Source organism: Rhinolophus ferrumequinum, chromosome 9 (genome assembly GCF_004115265.2).
Source record: "Rhinolophus ferrumequinum isolate MPI-CBG mRhiFer1 chromosome 9, mRhiFer1_v1.p, whole genome shotgun sequence".
NCBI classification, from domain to species: Eukaryota; Metazoa; Chordata; class Mammalia; order Chiroptera; family Rhinolophidae; genus Rhinolophus; species Rhinolophus ferrumequinum.
In genome coordinates this window covers 19515633-19532189 of record NC_046292.1, presented here as the reverse complement: position 1 = coordinate 19532189, position 16557 = coordinate 19515633, and the positions used below count along the sequence as shown (strand labels likewise).

The following is a 16557-nucleotide window of genomic DNA, read 5'->3' as shown; positions in this document are numbered from 1 at the left end:
GGAGTTAATAGTAGCTTGGAAAAAGAATGAAAAAGATAGGAACTTCCAAAATATGTAAATCTAACTCAGAACATATATTTATATCTTATTATCTCACCTTCTGATGTCTCTTTGAATTTATCGCTACTTTTTTTTTTCCGCCATTTCCAGGGCTTGAAGATCTTCCCAAAGCCTGAGAACTTGCTCTTCCTTTTGGTGGGAGGTGTCGCGTCTCCTCCTGCTTCCACACTGTCCATGATCATGCCTGGATCTGCGGTGGGCTGGCCTGCTTCTTCTGTTGCATGGTGAGGGGAAGAGAGAGAAGAGAACAGCCAATTTATTATTTCAGCATCATCTTGAAAATGTCCCTTCCCCTCTCTTCCTGTGGTAGTTGGAAAGGATCAGAGCAATGATAAACAACCATGCAGACAGTCAGACTCCTTGACATCACATGGACACCAAACATCAAAATCCATAACAGATAAATTACTAAGGAGGAAAAGGAACCAAATCAAGCTGACATAAGTTTAGAATAAAAATTCAGTGAGATGATCATAACCAGCTCAAAATCTCTTAAAGGCATACACACACAAATGTGTCTTCCCAATATGATTGAGATCTTGCCCCACGTAGCCTAATGTTGTTGCCATTCTCATCCTTTAGGCATGGGGGTTGGCCTTTCCCAGCTACTATTACTATCTCCTCGTCACTGAAGCTGGGAATTCCACCATTCGTGAGTGATTCACTATTCTTTGCTAAATATTGCGCTCTCCCTGTCCTCTTTCAGGGTATAAATAGTGCAGAGAGAGGGTAAAGGTAACACATTAAGTGTTAACACCTTACTTGTACCTGTTTTTCAGATTATTTTCTTCCTTCACAAGACCCCCGGCAGTTTTGGAGCACAGGAAGGAGTTTGGGGTTGCGGGTAGGGGCACAGAAAGAGTGTGCTTTAAAATGGAAGGACATTGTTCTAGAAAGTACAGCTGAGATTCCAGTTTGCCTATCACAATGTTGCTTTAGGGACAATCCTCATTTCCAGGATTTTACAAGAAACATTAACTGACATGATAAATGTGCAGGACTGAAATGAAAGACCATAAATAAGTCCCTCATAATAACCACACATGCAAGGTTTCGTTAGGTAGCTTTAGTGGCAGAGAAAGGAGCAGCCAAGACTAGGCCAAGAATAATAATAGAAAAAAAGCAGGAAGGCAACAAAAAAAGCAGGAAGGCAACACAATACAGCTTTGCACTCCACCTACTGTCCCAGGGTTCTCTGGAGAAGTCTAGAGAAGAAAAAAAAAAAGTCATGTGGAATAACAGTCCTGGAATTAAAGTGGAACCTTTACTTTATAGAAATACATCGAGGACCACACACCATATTGTCCAATGTAATAAGTTAACATGTTTTACTGTAAACAATTTCACATCTGGAGCAAATAACACCTTTCTGGGTGGGATAAAAGGGGCATAATAAAGGCACTAAAAATCTTTTTTTAATACTGTAGATATTTTTTCATAAAATACACAATCAAAAAGCACTTTTTTTTTAGAAATATTAATACTATCACAATCTATCTTTTCTCAACTGATAGACCTGGGTCTAGGGAAGTCCACTGATGAAGGTCAGGTTTACACAACTGTAATTATCCAAGTGACTGTAGCAATGACTGCTGATGCATTATTTTGCTGTATCCAGATAAGCAAAACAGGGTCCTGGTTACTGAAGTGCAACAGACCGAGAGGGCAGGACAGTGGCTCTTTTCTTCCTAGTTGATTTACTTGAGGGCGTCCTGGGTGTCAAGTACTTTAATTCTTTACATGAAATGCAATAGAATTTGATTATCACACTGGACCATATTTTAGTTTAGTTGCCAGAGACAGTAGAAGAACTCTTGTCACAACAATTTCCCCTCGGTGGTGCCCTGGGATGGACCCCCAAGGGTGAACCCATGGTATTGTTTTTAAGAGTTAGTGCGTTCACTAAGACAGCATTCTCCCAATTATGGAATGTCAGTAAGACCTCAAGATATTTCAAAGCATTCATAATATCATAATATTTAACCTATGTTAATGATAACTCTTTCAAAAATGCAGCTAAGTAACATAAGCTGCTCATTCTCAAATAATAGCCTTACTTGCGTAGGCAAGGAGGGAGTGAAACTTTAAATGTCCTGCTAACACATCCACTGAGTGAAGTTCACTCAGTTCCAAAAGACACCTAGTAAAATGCTTGTTTGATTAAAAGTAATAGGGTACATTAAAAAAATAAATAACAAAAAAACAGACTAACAATATGAAAAACGAGATTAGTGCCATATGATATTTTTACAAAGAAAAAAAGCCATAAAACTTTAGGAATGTTAGATGGTAACACATTCACAGAAAAGTCCCAGACTGGAAAGTCTTTAAATGAAATAGAGCCAATGTAGCCTGTTCCCACTATCTTCTCAGATACCTGTTCGATTTCTAAAGTCGAACTTAGTTTATCCCTTTTAATTCCTCATTATATTGAACAATATATTTGTGTGCCCTTTCTCTTATATATTCAAAACAACAAAATAATGACATCCTTTAAAATATATTTATGCCTGCTAGAATATTAACTCTAAACAAGTTGTTTATATGCACAGGGATGGGTAGTTAGCTCAGTTGGTTAGAGCCTGGTGCTAATAACACCAAGGTTGCGGGTTCGATCCCCGCATGGGCCACTGTGAGCGGCGCCCTCCTTAAAAAAAAAAAAAAAAAAGCACAGCGGAACAACTTATGATAAAAAAATGAATGTGTGCACTGTTACATCTATTGCTAATAGCTCTCTTCTATGTAAAGAAAGTCAATGAATACAGTCAGCAAAAAGAGCAAGTTTTTTCCTTTGGTGCTTTATGCAAATGTGCTTAATTTTCATGTTTATAAAACTCTTAGAAGTGGATATACCTGTTGCCACATGCATGGGGTTCAGCCACACCCAGCTCTGATCCAGCTATTCCACAGATTCATTCATTCATATTCTTATATTCTCCCTCTTCTCCCCCTTCCCTCTCCATATGACAAACAGAACATTATTTCAGTAACTCCCAAATCTGTTCAAATACTTGGAATCAGCCCAGTTGCCTTTTCAAAATATAGAATCTCCAGGAGGTGGGACCTAGGAATCTGTTTTTTAAAATCTTCACAGGTGTTTCTTATGATCAGTCAGGTTTGTTAATTGCAATCCCAGATTATTACTGGAAACCTGATGCATTTAAAAGAGACAGAGGCAGACGTTCTCTACATGCCTGTAACACAATAGTTTGTCGAAGAAAAAATAAACTAGAAACTCATGGCATCATTCCAGAGTTTCCTACTGAAGCACAGTATTCCTACAGAAGAATTGTGAGAGTCTTCCTGTGTTTCTTAGTCTCAGATATGTTTAAATTAAAAATAAATACAAAAGTTTGCAGTTATTTTTTCCAGATTTATAACATATTATGTTCCACGTGCACTTGGAAAGTCTACTGTGCAATTAGTGAGTACAGTGTTCTATATATGCCAATTAGGTCAAGTTGGGTAAACATGTTGTATAAAGCATTAACATTCTTTGTGATTTGTTGTCAGCTTGTTCTATCAGTTACTAAGAGAGGTATGTTAACATTTCTACCTATGAAAGTGGACTTGTCTCTTTCTCTTTTTAGTTCTATTAATTTTTGCTTTACATATTTAAAGGTATGTTATTAGATATATATAAATTTAGAATTATTGTATCTTCCTGTTGAACTGACCCTTTTATCATTATGAAATTTCATATATCACTCTAACACTTTGCCTTGATTTTATTTTTCTATCTAGTTTGACAATTGTTGTCTTTTGAAGTGTTTAGTCCATTTATATTTAATGTTTTTACTGACACAGTTGGGCTTAGGTCTATCATTTTGCTATTTATTTTCTATTTGTCTCATTGTTCTGTGTGCATCTTCAACTTATTACAAGTTAAGTTAGTACTTTTACTATTTACTGAACGCAAGAATTTTGCATTTCAATTCTATTTACTCTGTGTCATTGGCATATTTTACTTCTACATACATACAACAATAAACCACAGAAAACATTATTGTTGTTTTAACAAAAAATATTATTTTATATTTCCTACATATTTGCTTTTTCAGGTACTCTTCATTTCTTTCTACAATTCTGTGCTTCCAACTAGGATAATTTTATTTCATCATTTTTGAAGGATATTTGCACTGGGTATAGTATTTTCAGTTGGGAATTGAGTTTTTTGTTTATTTAATTTCAGCACTTTATAAATGTCATCCCATTGGCTTTTTTCCCGTTGGACTGCTTGTTTTTGTTTGTTTGTTTGTTTTTAAATATTGGGGAATATTGGGGGACGGTGTGCTTCTCCATAGCCCGTCAGCTCCAAGTACAGTCGCCGTCCTCAATCTTTAGTTGCAGGGGGCACAGCCCACCATCCCATATGGGAATTGAACCAGCAACCTTATTGTTGAGAGCTCACGCACTAACCAACTGAGCCATCTAGCTGCCCCCGGACTGCTTGCTTTTGTATGTTTCATTCTTTGAAGTCTTTCAATTTGCCTATAGCATAAGTGATATAGATGGGATTCAAATCCAAGTCTCTCCAACTTCACAGCCTGTGATCCTTTTGATCATGCTGCCCTCAGAATAAAGATTAAGCTGAAATCTTACAAGTCTTTCCAATATCTGGCTTCATCCATTAACAAAGGTTTTTAGACTATAATTTACAAAAATGGCACATTATAGGATTTAATTCTTACAAGAACCCGGATGATTGGTATTAATCTCTACCTTATGTAATTTACTTTAACTGTTTGGTATTCATCTCAAATATTGCTCACTATCAAAATTTATAAACGGTACAAATTCTAAAGTTAGGTTTCTTATTAAAGCCTCCTTATAAATTAATTTGCCACCAGTTATAATCATTCCCAATTTCAATAGGTACTTTATCAATCCTTTGTTCACTTCTCTTAGAAGTCATTACTTTGTACTTAAACTAGATGTAGCAATCAATTTTTATGATTTAGGTTATTGTTGTTAGATCATTTACATTATTTTTAGATCACAATACTGATTTTTCTTTTTTATTCATAAATCGTTGCCTGGATTTGGAGTCTGTCTTCACGGACTGCTGTGCACTATGTTTCCTTAGAACATGCTTCAAGCTGAGGCAGATTCTTTATGCTGTTAATAACATACATAGGAGGGAATTCCAAAGTCATACTCTTAGGCACTTTTCGTGGAAATTAGTCTAGGAGTGCTTTGGAAACTCTTTTAGCCATTATTCAAGAGCAACACCTATAACTGATTAAAATAAAATGTTGATAAAATTCTTCCCAAACTCTTTTTGCTTAGGTAGGTGCCTGCTGAAAGAAAGAAATTTTGAAGCAAGGGAATGTTCCCATGCATGAAAGATCAGAAAAAGAAAAGGAAGCAGATTAATCATTCATTCCTAATGAAAAGGAAAAGAGGTAAATCATCTTCTCTTTTCCCCCACAATCCATTATGTTGACACCAGAGGGAAATCACAAAAACTTGATTCCATCAAATGTCCTACATAGGAAGGGTGGGATCTTCAAATAATTAAATGATAATGGGGAGGTAGCCAGTCAAGCCTTCCCTACTTCAGTCCAAAAGTATTTTCAAGAAGGGACGGTAGCAGACTGAAAGTAGACTAATGGTAAAATTCATAGGAAAAACCTACTAACTCAGCAGTCTTCCTAAATCCAACTTTGAAGAGTCTACGAAACAGGTATTGGTCTCCCACTACCAAATTCATTTGGGCATATATTCTTTTGTTTTCTGACTAGGTATTATTTATCTGGAATAGTGGCTAGAGCCATGCACCCATTTTTTTCAAATTTTAATTCCAACTCTGTATAAATTACATAAGACTATTTTCTCTAATAAAAGCCTAAGTTCTCATAACACTTACATAAAAGTCTAGAAAACTTAGCTTTAGAAGATGGAAGCTACCCAAAGATGTTATTCAGGGTATTGGGAATGTCTTAAATGTGCAACAATAGGTGTATAAAAATATATATATAGTCATTAAAAGTAAGTTACTAGAGTAATCAATAATCCAAATTAAAAGTATAAATATAGGCCAGCCCAGTGGCTCAGGTGGTTCGAGCTCTGTGCTCCTAACCCCAAAGGCTGCCGGTTCGATTCCCACATGGGCCAGTGGACTCTCAACCACAAGGTTGCCGGTTTGACTCCTCAACTCTCCTCCTCCCACCCCGCAAGGGATCGTGGGTTCCGCCCCTGGCAACTAACAACGGCAACTGGATCTGGAGCTGAACAGAACCCTCCACAATTACGATTGAAAGGACAACTTGACTTGGAAAAAACCCTGGAAGTACACACTGTTCCCCAATAAAGTCCTGTTCTCCTTCCCCAATAAAATTTTTAAATAAAAGTATAAATACAGTTTTATATGTAAATTATATATACCACATTATCTAAACTATGCTAAAATATGTTAAAACGAACGGAAGGAACTAAACCAAAATGTAAATATATTTTAATGGTAGAATCATGGGAGACTTGTGTTTCTTCTTTCTAGCTTCCTATATTTTTTGTGTATGTTTTTACAATGAACACGTGTGGCTTATATAATTGGAAAAATGACAAATTTACTTTTTACATTGGGAAGTGGGAGCTTTCAAACCGTGACTGTTAATGAATGAAGTCCAGTATATACATAAATACACAGCAGAAAACAATTCTTTCTAAACATTAAGTTCCTATAAAAATGAATTATTTCTCACATGAAAATCAGTCTGAAATAGTAAGCAAATTAAACCACTCAAGGATATATTTCTTTGGCATTTGTAGTAGTGACACATGTTAAAGTGAGTAGATTTGGATTTCCCAAACAAAAAGTGTTCTTTTAAGTATACTAGCCTTGTTGCCATGGGTACAATCTTGGGCTAAAGGAGCTCGAGACCAAATTTAATGGTGATCTAAATTTACCAGGTGTACATTTTCCAGCTGTAGAATGAAGGGTTTTCAAGTATGCATAAATCCTTGATATCAGTGACTGACTAGATTTAACTGAAGTCACTCATCTGCGGGGCATTCTGGCATCCATTGAAACTGTTGGTACCCTAGTTTAGGCTTCTTACTGTGAATTTTTGTCTGACAGGAAGAAAACACAACTGCATCACTTAGAAAACTAGAATGAGAAACTGACAAGTGAATAAATTATACAACAAAAAGTATATTCAAGTACCTAAAAATCTTCCCTCTTTTTTATTTCTAATGAAACAATACCTTAAATTTGCTCTACACTCATAAATAAAGGGCAGAGAGAGGTGAGTTTGAAACTGTTGATAAGCAAATTTGCACATCAATCATTTGTTCTCAACAACTCTGATTTCATGATCACCTCTCCCCCATTTTCAATTTGACAGAAGAAATACAGGCTTGGAATCACATTGGATATCCTAATGGTTCGGTTTAAACTAGTTATGAAATTTAAAATGGGCTATGGCCCCATTCTGCTTTCTGTGAGAGCCAAAACAAGGTAGTTTCCCTTTTGTTTGCTAGAAAATAGGGTGTAGGATGCTGGCTTTAGTTTATGATCGTGTGTTCTAAAGAAAACACATTTTTCCTTAAGTCATGCAGCTGCAGGCCACTAGGAAAGCATGTTTCAAAGTTGGAGGTCTTCATGTTTTTTGAAAGGGGTGGAGGTTGGGATAGGAAGATAACTAACCGAACTAGAGTATGAAGTTTCTGGATTGAGTAGTGCCCTGAAACTATGCCCTGGTATTTGCACTACGTACTCCCTCCTTCAACTTGTAGCACCTCACATTTCATAGGCTTGTTTCTTATATCATGTATTATGCAGAGTTCTAGTAGTTTCTTTCTTTAACCCCCAGGTTTTTCTGGCCAACATTTAATTCAAGTTTTCTAGTTCAAGTTTAGCTGTTCCAGATGAATTCTGGAATGATTTTTAAATAAATGTATAGTATTATTAAAAAGTAATTAGCATTGTTTATCTTCAGATAAAGTATTCATTAACTATTTGCGATAGATATATTTTATACCCACATTACCCACATTACCTCCTAGAGATAAACGATAAAACAGGGTTCAACGATGAGCAAGGGTCAAATTTAGTGTTCATCTGAGCATCCGATTTACAGCCAGTTCTTAATCATCCATGTTAGAAGGCAATGTAAGGCACAGGCAATGGGAGTCAACGGGAAACTTAGTTCTCAACACGGCCTTCACTACGCTCTCCCTTCACTAGACTTGGTAATAGGCAACACAATTACTGGGTGTGTCTTAGTTCCACCTCTATTTCTTATACTTTATCAGATTTTAAAAACTGTTTAGATTTAAAATGTACAAAGTTCTTCAATTTTACCAATAAAATTTTTATAAGTCAGTTATTTGCCCAAAATTTTAAAATCTATAGTTTTGTGCAACAAGATACATACTCCATTTATCAAGAGGAGCCAATTATCTTTTCTTTTTTCAAGTTTAAGGTATACAGCACAATGACTTACATATATTGTTTGATTATATTTAGAATCTAGTGGTTGTCTGTTTAATTATCTTTTATGCCTATCTAGCTTGAAGCAGATCTTGCTTTTATACAAGCATGTTAACAGCATAAGAACTTCCTAAACGGAGGACATTAATTTATGGTACTTACACTCTTGTACTTACTCATTTTTGCCTCCTAAGAGGATTATTATTGGATTTAAAGAACTACCTTAGAAAACTGCAACAAAATTACAGAAAGCAAAAGCTGCCACTAATGAACAAAGCAGGCTTTGTCCAGTGCAGGCACGTAACTTCCCTAGGAAATACTGCATAGTTATGACCTTTGGGAAATAGAAAAAATTGGGCAAAGCACTCAAGAAGATAGGGAGAAGGTCTCTCTGTACTTGCAGGTACAATTAAGTCTGAGATTCCAGCTCTGGGAAAATATAGTTTTCTGGCCATAACTGAATCAAAAAGTGATGCTGTGTTACCCTTGGCAACTTGATAAAAATTTTCTGATAAAAATTCCAAGTTGAGAGTAAGTTTTCATAGTGAGGTGCCAAAATATATTCTCTCATGAAAAAAAAAAAAAACCTTAAACTTTCCTTCCAAGGTTTACTTGCAAGTAGAAAGAGGGATACATTGTTGTGACAACAGGCTATTCAGAAAATCCAGTGGAGCAGAAAGAGGGTACAATAATTTTTGGTTAGTATTCCACATATGATAACAGAAAATCCTGTAAGGAATCCACAATAGACTCCTATACTATCGCTTCCTCCTCATTCCTGGATTATATGGAAAAAGCGTGCCTGTTCCTTCTTACTTAGAAGACAACATTAATTATTAAACCTACAAGGGTATGAGAAATGTCTCTGATAAATGATGACTACATAATGCTAAGTGTTTTTCTTTAAAGTTCTAGAAAGTAGTTTACTTTTAATTAACCCATCTATGATTTATTCCTATGTTAATACTGGTATATAGCTATATTAAAATTTATTCATCCATTAATCTCCCTACTGATTTTGCCTCTGACTGACAATACTTTTCTCAATCACCTTTCCCAGAACTACTCCCATTATCATGTGCATGAGATTTCAGAGCAAAATAAATCAAATGATGATGGAAAAGGAATGTAGGTAAGAGAAAATATTATAATACAGTATCTTTGAAAACAATATATTCCTCTGTAAAAGAAAAGTGGTAAAAAAAAAAAAGGGGGGCTAATTATGAATGAAAGGTGTATGAAGGGCCAAAAAGGAAGCGAAAAGAAAAGAGCTAGAGATGGTAAAAGGAAAGGCAAAAAGAAGGAATGTTCCAGACTAAATGGTCGGGCAGAGCTTATTAAAATTCTTTGGTCTTGTGCCTAATTTAAGGACATGTGCTAATAGCTGGTTGTTTTAATATGATACAACAGTAAAGAATTCTAGTGAATACAAAAACAGCTTTGATGTTGATCGATCAAGAACTACAAAGTATTATTTGAAATTTTTATCTGAGTAAATGTACAGACTTTCACCTATGGACATATTTCACTTAAGGATACATTTTTTTTATATGAACTGCTGAGGATAACTTTTTACTTTCCTGAATGGACACCACAGCATAAATTCCTACTCAGCATTCGATAATTCGATTACTTCACCAGTTCTTATTTTAGATCCTATGGTAAAAACTCTAGTTGGATACTGACATAACATCGCATAAATTTGGATGAATTTCATGCAAAGATTATTTGTTTGAAAGCAGACTCTTCTTGGTTAACAGCTCTGGACATCCATCATAAGTCAAGGGAGTCAATTAACTTAGAAAAATAAATATGTCTTATCTTAAATTTATAAGTATTTTGAATTTTTTCTTTTAATTATTATTTAAATTCTAAATGAGAAAGTGAACTTCTTAAGTGCACAGACATGAGTTATACCTATACAGGATCTACTGTAACATTCACAGTGCCTTGAAAATAATAAATCAATTCAATACATTCAGTAACTTATTTTACATCACTTGGCTTGCCCAAAACTAGCACCATCAATTTTAAAGCTCAAAACTAACTACTATATTATAGGCCTACAACCATAACCAAATTATTTATGTTTTAATCTATTTTGTACATTTATCCTTCCAAAGAATCTGGTAAGACTTTTCAGACACCTATTCATTGAAATGCTTTTTAAATTTCATTAAAAATTGTTATGTTTGGTAAAAGCCTTTGAAGTAATGTTATACGTCCTCAAAGTTGTCAATGTTAAGCCTTTATGACTTGGTCCTGATTTTCTCAAATAGATTACAGTCTGAATTACAAATAATAGAGTCTGTCCATTAAAATAGCTTACAGTCACCTACAAATTATCTAGGTAATAGGAAATAAAACCTCAAAACTAAATCTAGAGAGAACATGAAAATTTATGTTAGGTACCTGAGTGATTTCTATTTCTTCTCTATCGGTCTCTTAATGGGGATATTGGTAGTCATAAAGATTGATGAATTTGATTCTCACTTTTCTTTAGAAGCATAAAAAATATCACTTTATCCACTCAGATGAAATGTTTTGTATAGTAGATAGATGTTTGGTGGGCATTCTTCCTAAATATCAGCACCCACCAGTAAGTTATACCTGCTTACCCATTTCTTGCTTTTCAAAGACCTTTCATTTCCACCTCAAGGACCTAGCATTATTTAGGTCCTTATTATACTTGTCAATAAAGAACTAATCTTTGGTGTAGAAACCACAGGAGAATTTAGTGGCCCAGAAGTGAATTCATCAAATTCCGGAGAGTGGTTACCTCTGACAGCAAAAAAGCAAAATGTCATCATAAGGGAATGTGGGCATAGAGAGAGGGGTGGGGTGGGGTGGGATATATCTCTGTTTTAAATTTTATTTCTAAAGCTGGGTAGTGTCCCCAGAGGGTCCTTTACATTTTTCTCTGTACCTTTTTCTACTTATGAAATATTTCATTTATAAACTAAAAAGTGAGTTAGTGAATTGATACGGACCCAGCCCTAGTGAATGAGGTAAAGTGAGTCAAGCCCTGACTTCAGTGTTAAAAATCTGTTGCTGAATGACTTACTTGCAATGCATGTGCCTCAGATTCAGTAAAATATTAAAAATACTTAGGAGGAATTTCATCTGGCAAGGTCTCGGGAGAAAACATACCTTTAGAAACTAAATCATTAAATCATAAGACATCTGGGAGTGATACCTGTATTCCTTCACTTTTACACTTTTCTTTAAAGTCACAGACATTTTTCATTTCTGAAAAAATGAAAAAGCAGCCTAGGACTGAACATGTTTTCTGCTGCTTCCTAAGTCAAAAAGAGAAGGTATACATCTTTGTGATAGTATAATGTCAAGAAACGATTCACAGATTTTCCTCCACTTTACTTACATTTAACAACCTTTCATGAACATCTACTTAAAACTATTTTTCTCATCTTCATCTTATATAAAACCCCACACTGGGGAAATGAGCTTTCAGAGACAAGGGACTTTCATTTCACTTAAAAGCTCTGAAACCCTGAGCTACACTAACAATCATCAGCTTGGTCTCTAGCTGTCTCTGAGATAATAGCACGTCAAATGTAAAGCACTGACTTCAGAAATGTTTACACCAACGTGTTCCTTACGAGAAATGGAAACACCAGCACAGTGGAAAGAGCCTGAGATTTATTTGGAAAATGTAAAACTGAGTCTAAAAAATTAAGTCAATTATTTAAAATGGTCCTGTTTATAGAAGTCAACAGTTCCAGTTCTACACTACATAGACATGTATCAATTGCCCAAGCCTTTGCAAAATACTGGTAAAACACCACTGAATTCTAAATATCCAGTTTCTGTACCACTCACTTATCTTCTGCAAAGGCAAGAAATTAAAAGATGTTTTCCTAGAAATGTTGTATTAAAAAGAACTCCAAAGGGATCAAGTAAAACAAAACTGTGTGGTAAATTCATATAACCAAATGAAAAATAACTGTGTTCATTCATTGTTCCCAAAGTTATAAACACCAAAATCCTCACATTCAAATCCCTATAAAATATTCAACTTCACCTGCCTCGTCTCTGTCAAGATTTTGTTTCTTTGCCTTTTATTACTCACCAACTGCATCTGGATTTACCGGTCTGGAGACATCAGCTTGCCCCATGATTATATTGTCTGATGTGTCTCACGACAACAGACTGTCCCGAACCAAAGCAAACTTTTCTTAAAAGATAAATCCACATGAGGAGGGGACGTGCACTCCTCTCTCAGTGTCACTGCCAAACATCAGGAAACGGCATGAGGTCAATCTGCTGGCGTTTGTGTCCCTGTATCCCGTCCTGCGCACTTGTGGTTCTTATAAGTATGTCTTCACGCTGGCTCTCTTCACACAGGAATGCCTGTCATTCCAGGGTGCACACTGTGAAGAGCAGAAGTGCAGGAAGGGGAGGAGACTGCCAACCACATTCTAGCTGCTGAGCGACACAGCCCTAAAAGTCCACACCTACTTTTCCCGACACTGAGCTTGGTTCCAGCTCTCCAGACTCAGACATAGAAGAAAGGGAGCTTGCTCGAGAGTTTACCAAAGAACTTGTAAATTTTATCACACACAAAAAAAACACCAGGGTTATGCATAGCAGGCTAATGGGAGCAGAAGGCCATTCGCAAGTATGACATGCTTGCCTCAAAAAGTATCAGACTGTTTTCACATTTCACTGCACTGCTTGCTCTAAAATTGTATTTCCTACCTGTGAGTGGCATACCCAAAGCAGGATGAGATCTATATACTAGAAATTAATAACATTAGGAACAATATTTTAGGATTGTGTATACCTTTTCTAAAAATACAAAGAAATATTTCTGAAATTTTTGCTTACTAAGATAGGAAATTTGAAATAAACGTTTGGAAGGTGTTACACAGTATTTCTCTTTCTGCTAAAGCTCAACAACCACCGTATAATCTTGGGGAAATATAAAGAAGTAGCCCCACATGCTGGGTAAAATACATGGAAATACCAGGTAACCACATACAGCAACCGAAGGTCCAGCTCACACACTGATTTTTCTTTTTTACTGAGCTACAGCTAATTTACATATAGCCAAATACATAGATATTAAGGATACAGCTTGATGAATTTTCTATTTACATACATGAATGTAAACAAAATTTTCATACACTAAATTTTCTAAATGTAAAAAAGCCACACACAACGCAAACTTACCACAGGGTTTGGTCACATACTCTGGATTATTTCACTAACACCTCAAGATAAAATGGGGAACTAACAATTTGAGCACTCTATTAAGGAGTTTTACATTGGTTATTTATATAATCATCACCACAACTAACCATGTGCTGCAAAGAATATATTATTTATCCTACTATCAGATAAGAAAACTGAGGCTTGTGAGGTCAAAGCCTATCCATATCTTACGTCATCACGTTTGTAAGTACCAAAGCCCTAATATTTCTTCAACAAATGACAACTACCCAAAACACGGAGCTTCTAGTTTAAATCTTTGTTCTACAAACTGAGATCTCAGAAAGGTTTCTAGGATCTGGATTTTTCCTTTTGCCTCTTCTTAGTACTTTCTCCTTTCCCCCATTATATTATTCCCATTATCTGCTTTGACACAAGTGGAAAAAAAGCTATTGTAACAAATAAGAAAATGACAATGCTAAGGCATCAGTAAGAAAAACAAAGTGTAGAAATACTCAGGCAACATTTAATTGTTAATACTGACAGTAGTCAGAAAAACATTATGATGTTGACCATTAAAACAGGAAAGAGCAAAAAGAAAATTAGAAAGAATGCTCCAATGTAAGAATGCCCAATACATTCAAACCCTGGCAAGTATTAGCTTAAAAGCAGAACATGTACAGTAACACTTTCCACTACTGTAAAATGGGGTGGCAGGTGCACTGCCCAGTGCCCAGTAGGTACTCAACTAATAAGTTACCATCATCATCATGGAGATAATACAGCATATTGCTTAAGAGGATGAGCTTTGGAGGCAATTGAAATTTTAATTCCAGATCTATTACTCGGTGGTAACACTAGTCAAGTTACTTCACCTCTCTGAGCCTTGGTTTTCTAATCTATAAAATGGGTAATACCATACTTACCAGTACATGGCAGCTGTAGGAGTTAAATGACATGAACATAAATAAAGCCCTTTGCAATGTGTCCGGCACATGGAAAGCTCTCCATAAATGTAAACAATAATTATCACAGTTGTTATAGTAAAAAAAAAAAAAAAACCAAGTCAAGAAAGGAGAGGCCAGGTCAAGAGCAGCCAGCTAATGGTACATGACAAAAAACTTAGTCATTACAAAGAGGTTAGTCAGAAACGGAAGAGAATGACATTTCTGTATCATGAATCCCGAGAGCAAGCTGGAAGAAGCAGGCCAAGGAGGAAGTCTGAACACAAGCAGGTTTGGGGTACAGAAACATCAAGCAGAAGGGACCACTCAGACAAAAACACCGTGAATAAGTTCAAACCAGGCCCATTAAACACAAACATACACACAGAGCCCAGGAATAGTACTGTAAAATCCATGTTGACAGGACCACACAAGAGTAAAACAGATTTATGGATCCTGGTATAGCTGCTATTTACCACCTGCCAAATTTAAACGCCCATCTTGGCTTGGCTCAAAGCTGATTCTAGGTTATTGTGAAGGTGGCAATAAAAGTTTAAAGATAAAAGAATAACCAAATTCTTAGTGACCATCTGACTCAATCTCTATTCCTGACAGAAAAAGGAAACTGACAGTCAAAGAGGTTGGACGCCTTGCTCAGAGCCAGGACTAAAACCCAAGTCTCCTGATTCTAACTCCAAGGCTCACTTCAGCTTTCATATAAATGGTCAAGGAAATATTTATTTCCTAAAGATATTCATTTCCCAGGAACTGCATGGTCTATAACAACAACAACAAATCTCTCAGATTTTATTGCCCAAGTACCAAGCCAATAAATGTTCCTTGACATTTTTCCATTCCATTCTAAGAATCAATATTTACTTTGTGCCAACTGGTAAACAGACAAGCAGAGAGAGGGGAAGATACTGGTCCACTGATGGCATTAAAATTTAACTATCAAAGCCTCGAGTTAATTCTAGTTTTCCATGCATTGTATTTTAGGAATACAAAGGGAAGTCTCAGTTTAACTTTATCAGAAGTAGACAGCTATCTCTTGTTAGTTGTCACTTAATAAGAGACACTCTTTTTAAAGTACTTTTCCTCCACAGCTTACAGCTTCAAGGAATGGGGGAAGTAACAGATAAAAAATTGTGAATTTCTTCCTATTTTATTTAGGAAAAGTACAGTAAGGCCTTATAAAAAAGTTTAATAGGCAAAGGAATCTAAGTTGCAGCTTGGATTCAGGCAGTACTTGAAGCCCTCTAACCAGAGCCTTGTTTTATCAAAGAACTGTTTCTAAACGCTGCATGTAACCTATAAAGAGCTGAGCATTTAAAACTTTTAGTGACATTTAAAACTCCAAAACTATGTTGGTAATCACATCATATCATATACTAACATGAGAACATGTTTCATATTTTCAATAAACAGTTTGTAAGATCAATCATGAGAGTATAATGCTTCCATTTACATGTACTTTTATGCTGAAGTACCAATATAAATTGGATTACCTAGGAGAAAAAGCTCTTAGCTATTTTAATTACACCTCCCACAGCTTAATTGAGCATACTACATACTTTCTTATGGCCTGAGATGTCCCAAGGAGGTGAGCTCTAGTGAGAGATTAGGAAGAAAGTCACTTTCCTCTAGTAATGGTTGACCAACAGAAATTATTAACAGGTCACACAGATACATATTCAAGTAAAAGACGAATTTTCAACTTCTGATTATATAACTGGGGGAGGGAGCAGCTTCCTATTCTTTACCCCATGGTCTCACTCTTAATCTAGTCTAGCTGGCTGTGGACAGTTGGAGGAGATAACATCTCACAGCTAATAAATAACCCGTGTCTCAAACTCCCTGTGGAAATTAGAAAGCCTTGCCAGTCCCTTGTAAACTCTTCATCATCTCATCTATTTGTACAAATTGTTCCCTTGGCCTGAAATT

The 16557-nt window shown here is 35.8% G+C and overlaps 1 protein-coding gene across 6 annotated transcripts in view; it reads right to left on the bottom strand.

Annotated features, from left to right (window-relative positions):
• The window catches only part of PHACTR4 (phosphatase and actin regulator 4), a 73033-nt gene that overhangs the window by 22918 nt on the left and 33558 nt on the right, over positions 1–16557 (bottom strand). For 2 of the 6 annotated variants that reach the window (XM_033114563.1, XM_033114562.1), the window contains 2 exons: positions 1238–1265; positions 98–274 (listed from right to left, as the gene is read on the bottom strand). In XM_033114563.1, coding sequence (XP_032970454.1) covers positions 98–242 — 145 coding nt within the window. In that variant the 5' untranslated portion in view covers positions 243–274; positions 1238–1265. Of the gene's footprint in view, positions 1–97; positions 275–1237; positions 1266–12587; positions 12879–16557 lie in introns of those variants that run through there. The other 4 variants (XM_033114564.1, XM_033114560.1, XM_033114559.1 and 1 more) reach the window with 3 other exon arrangements.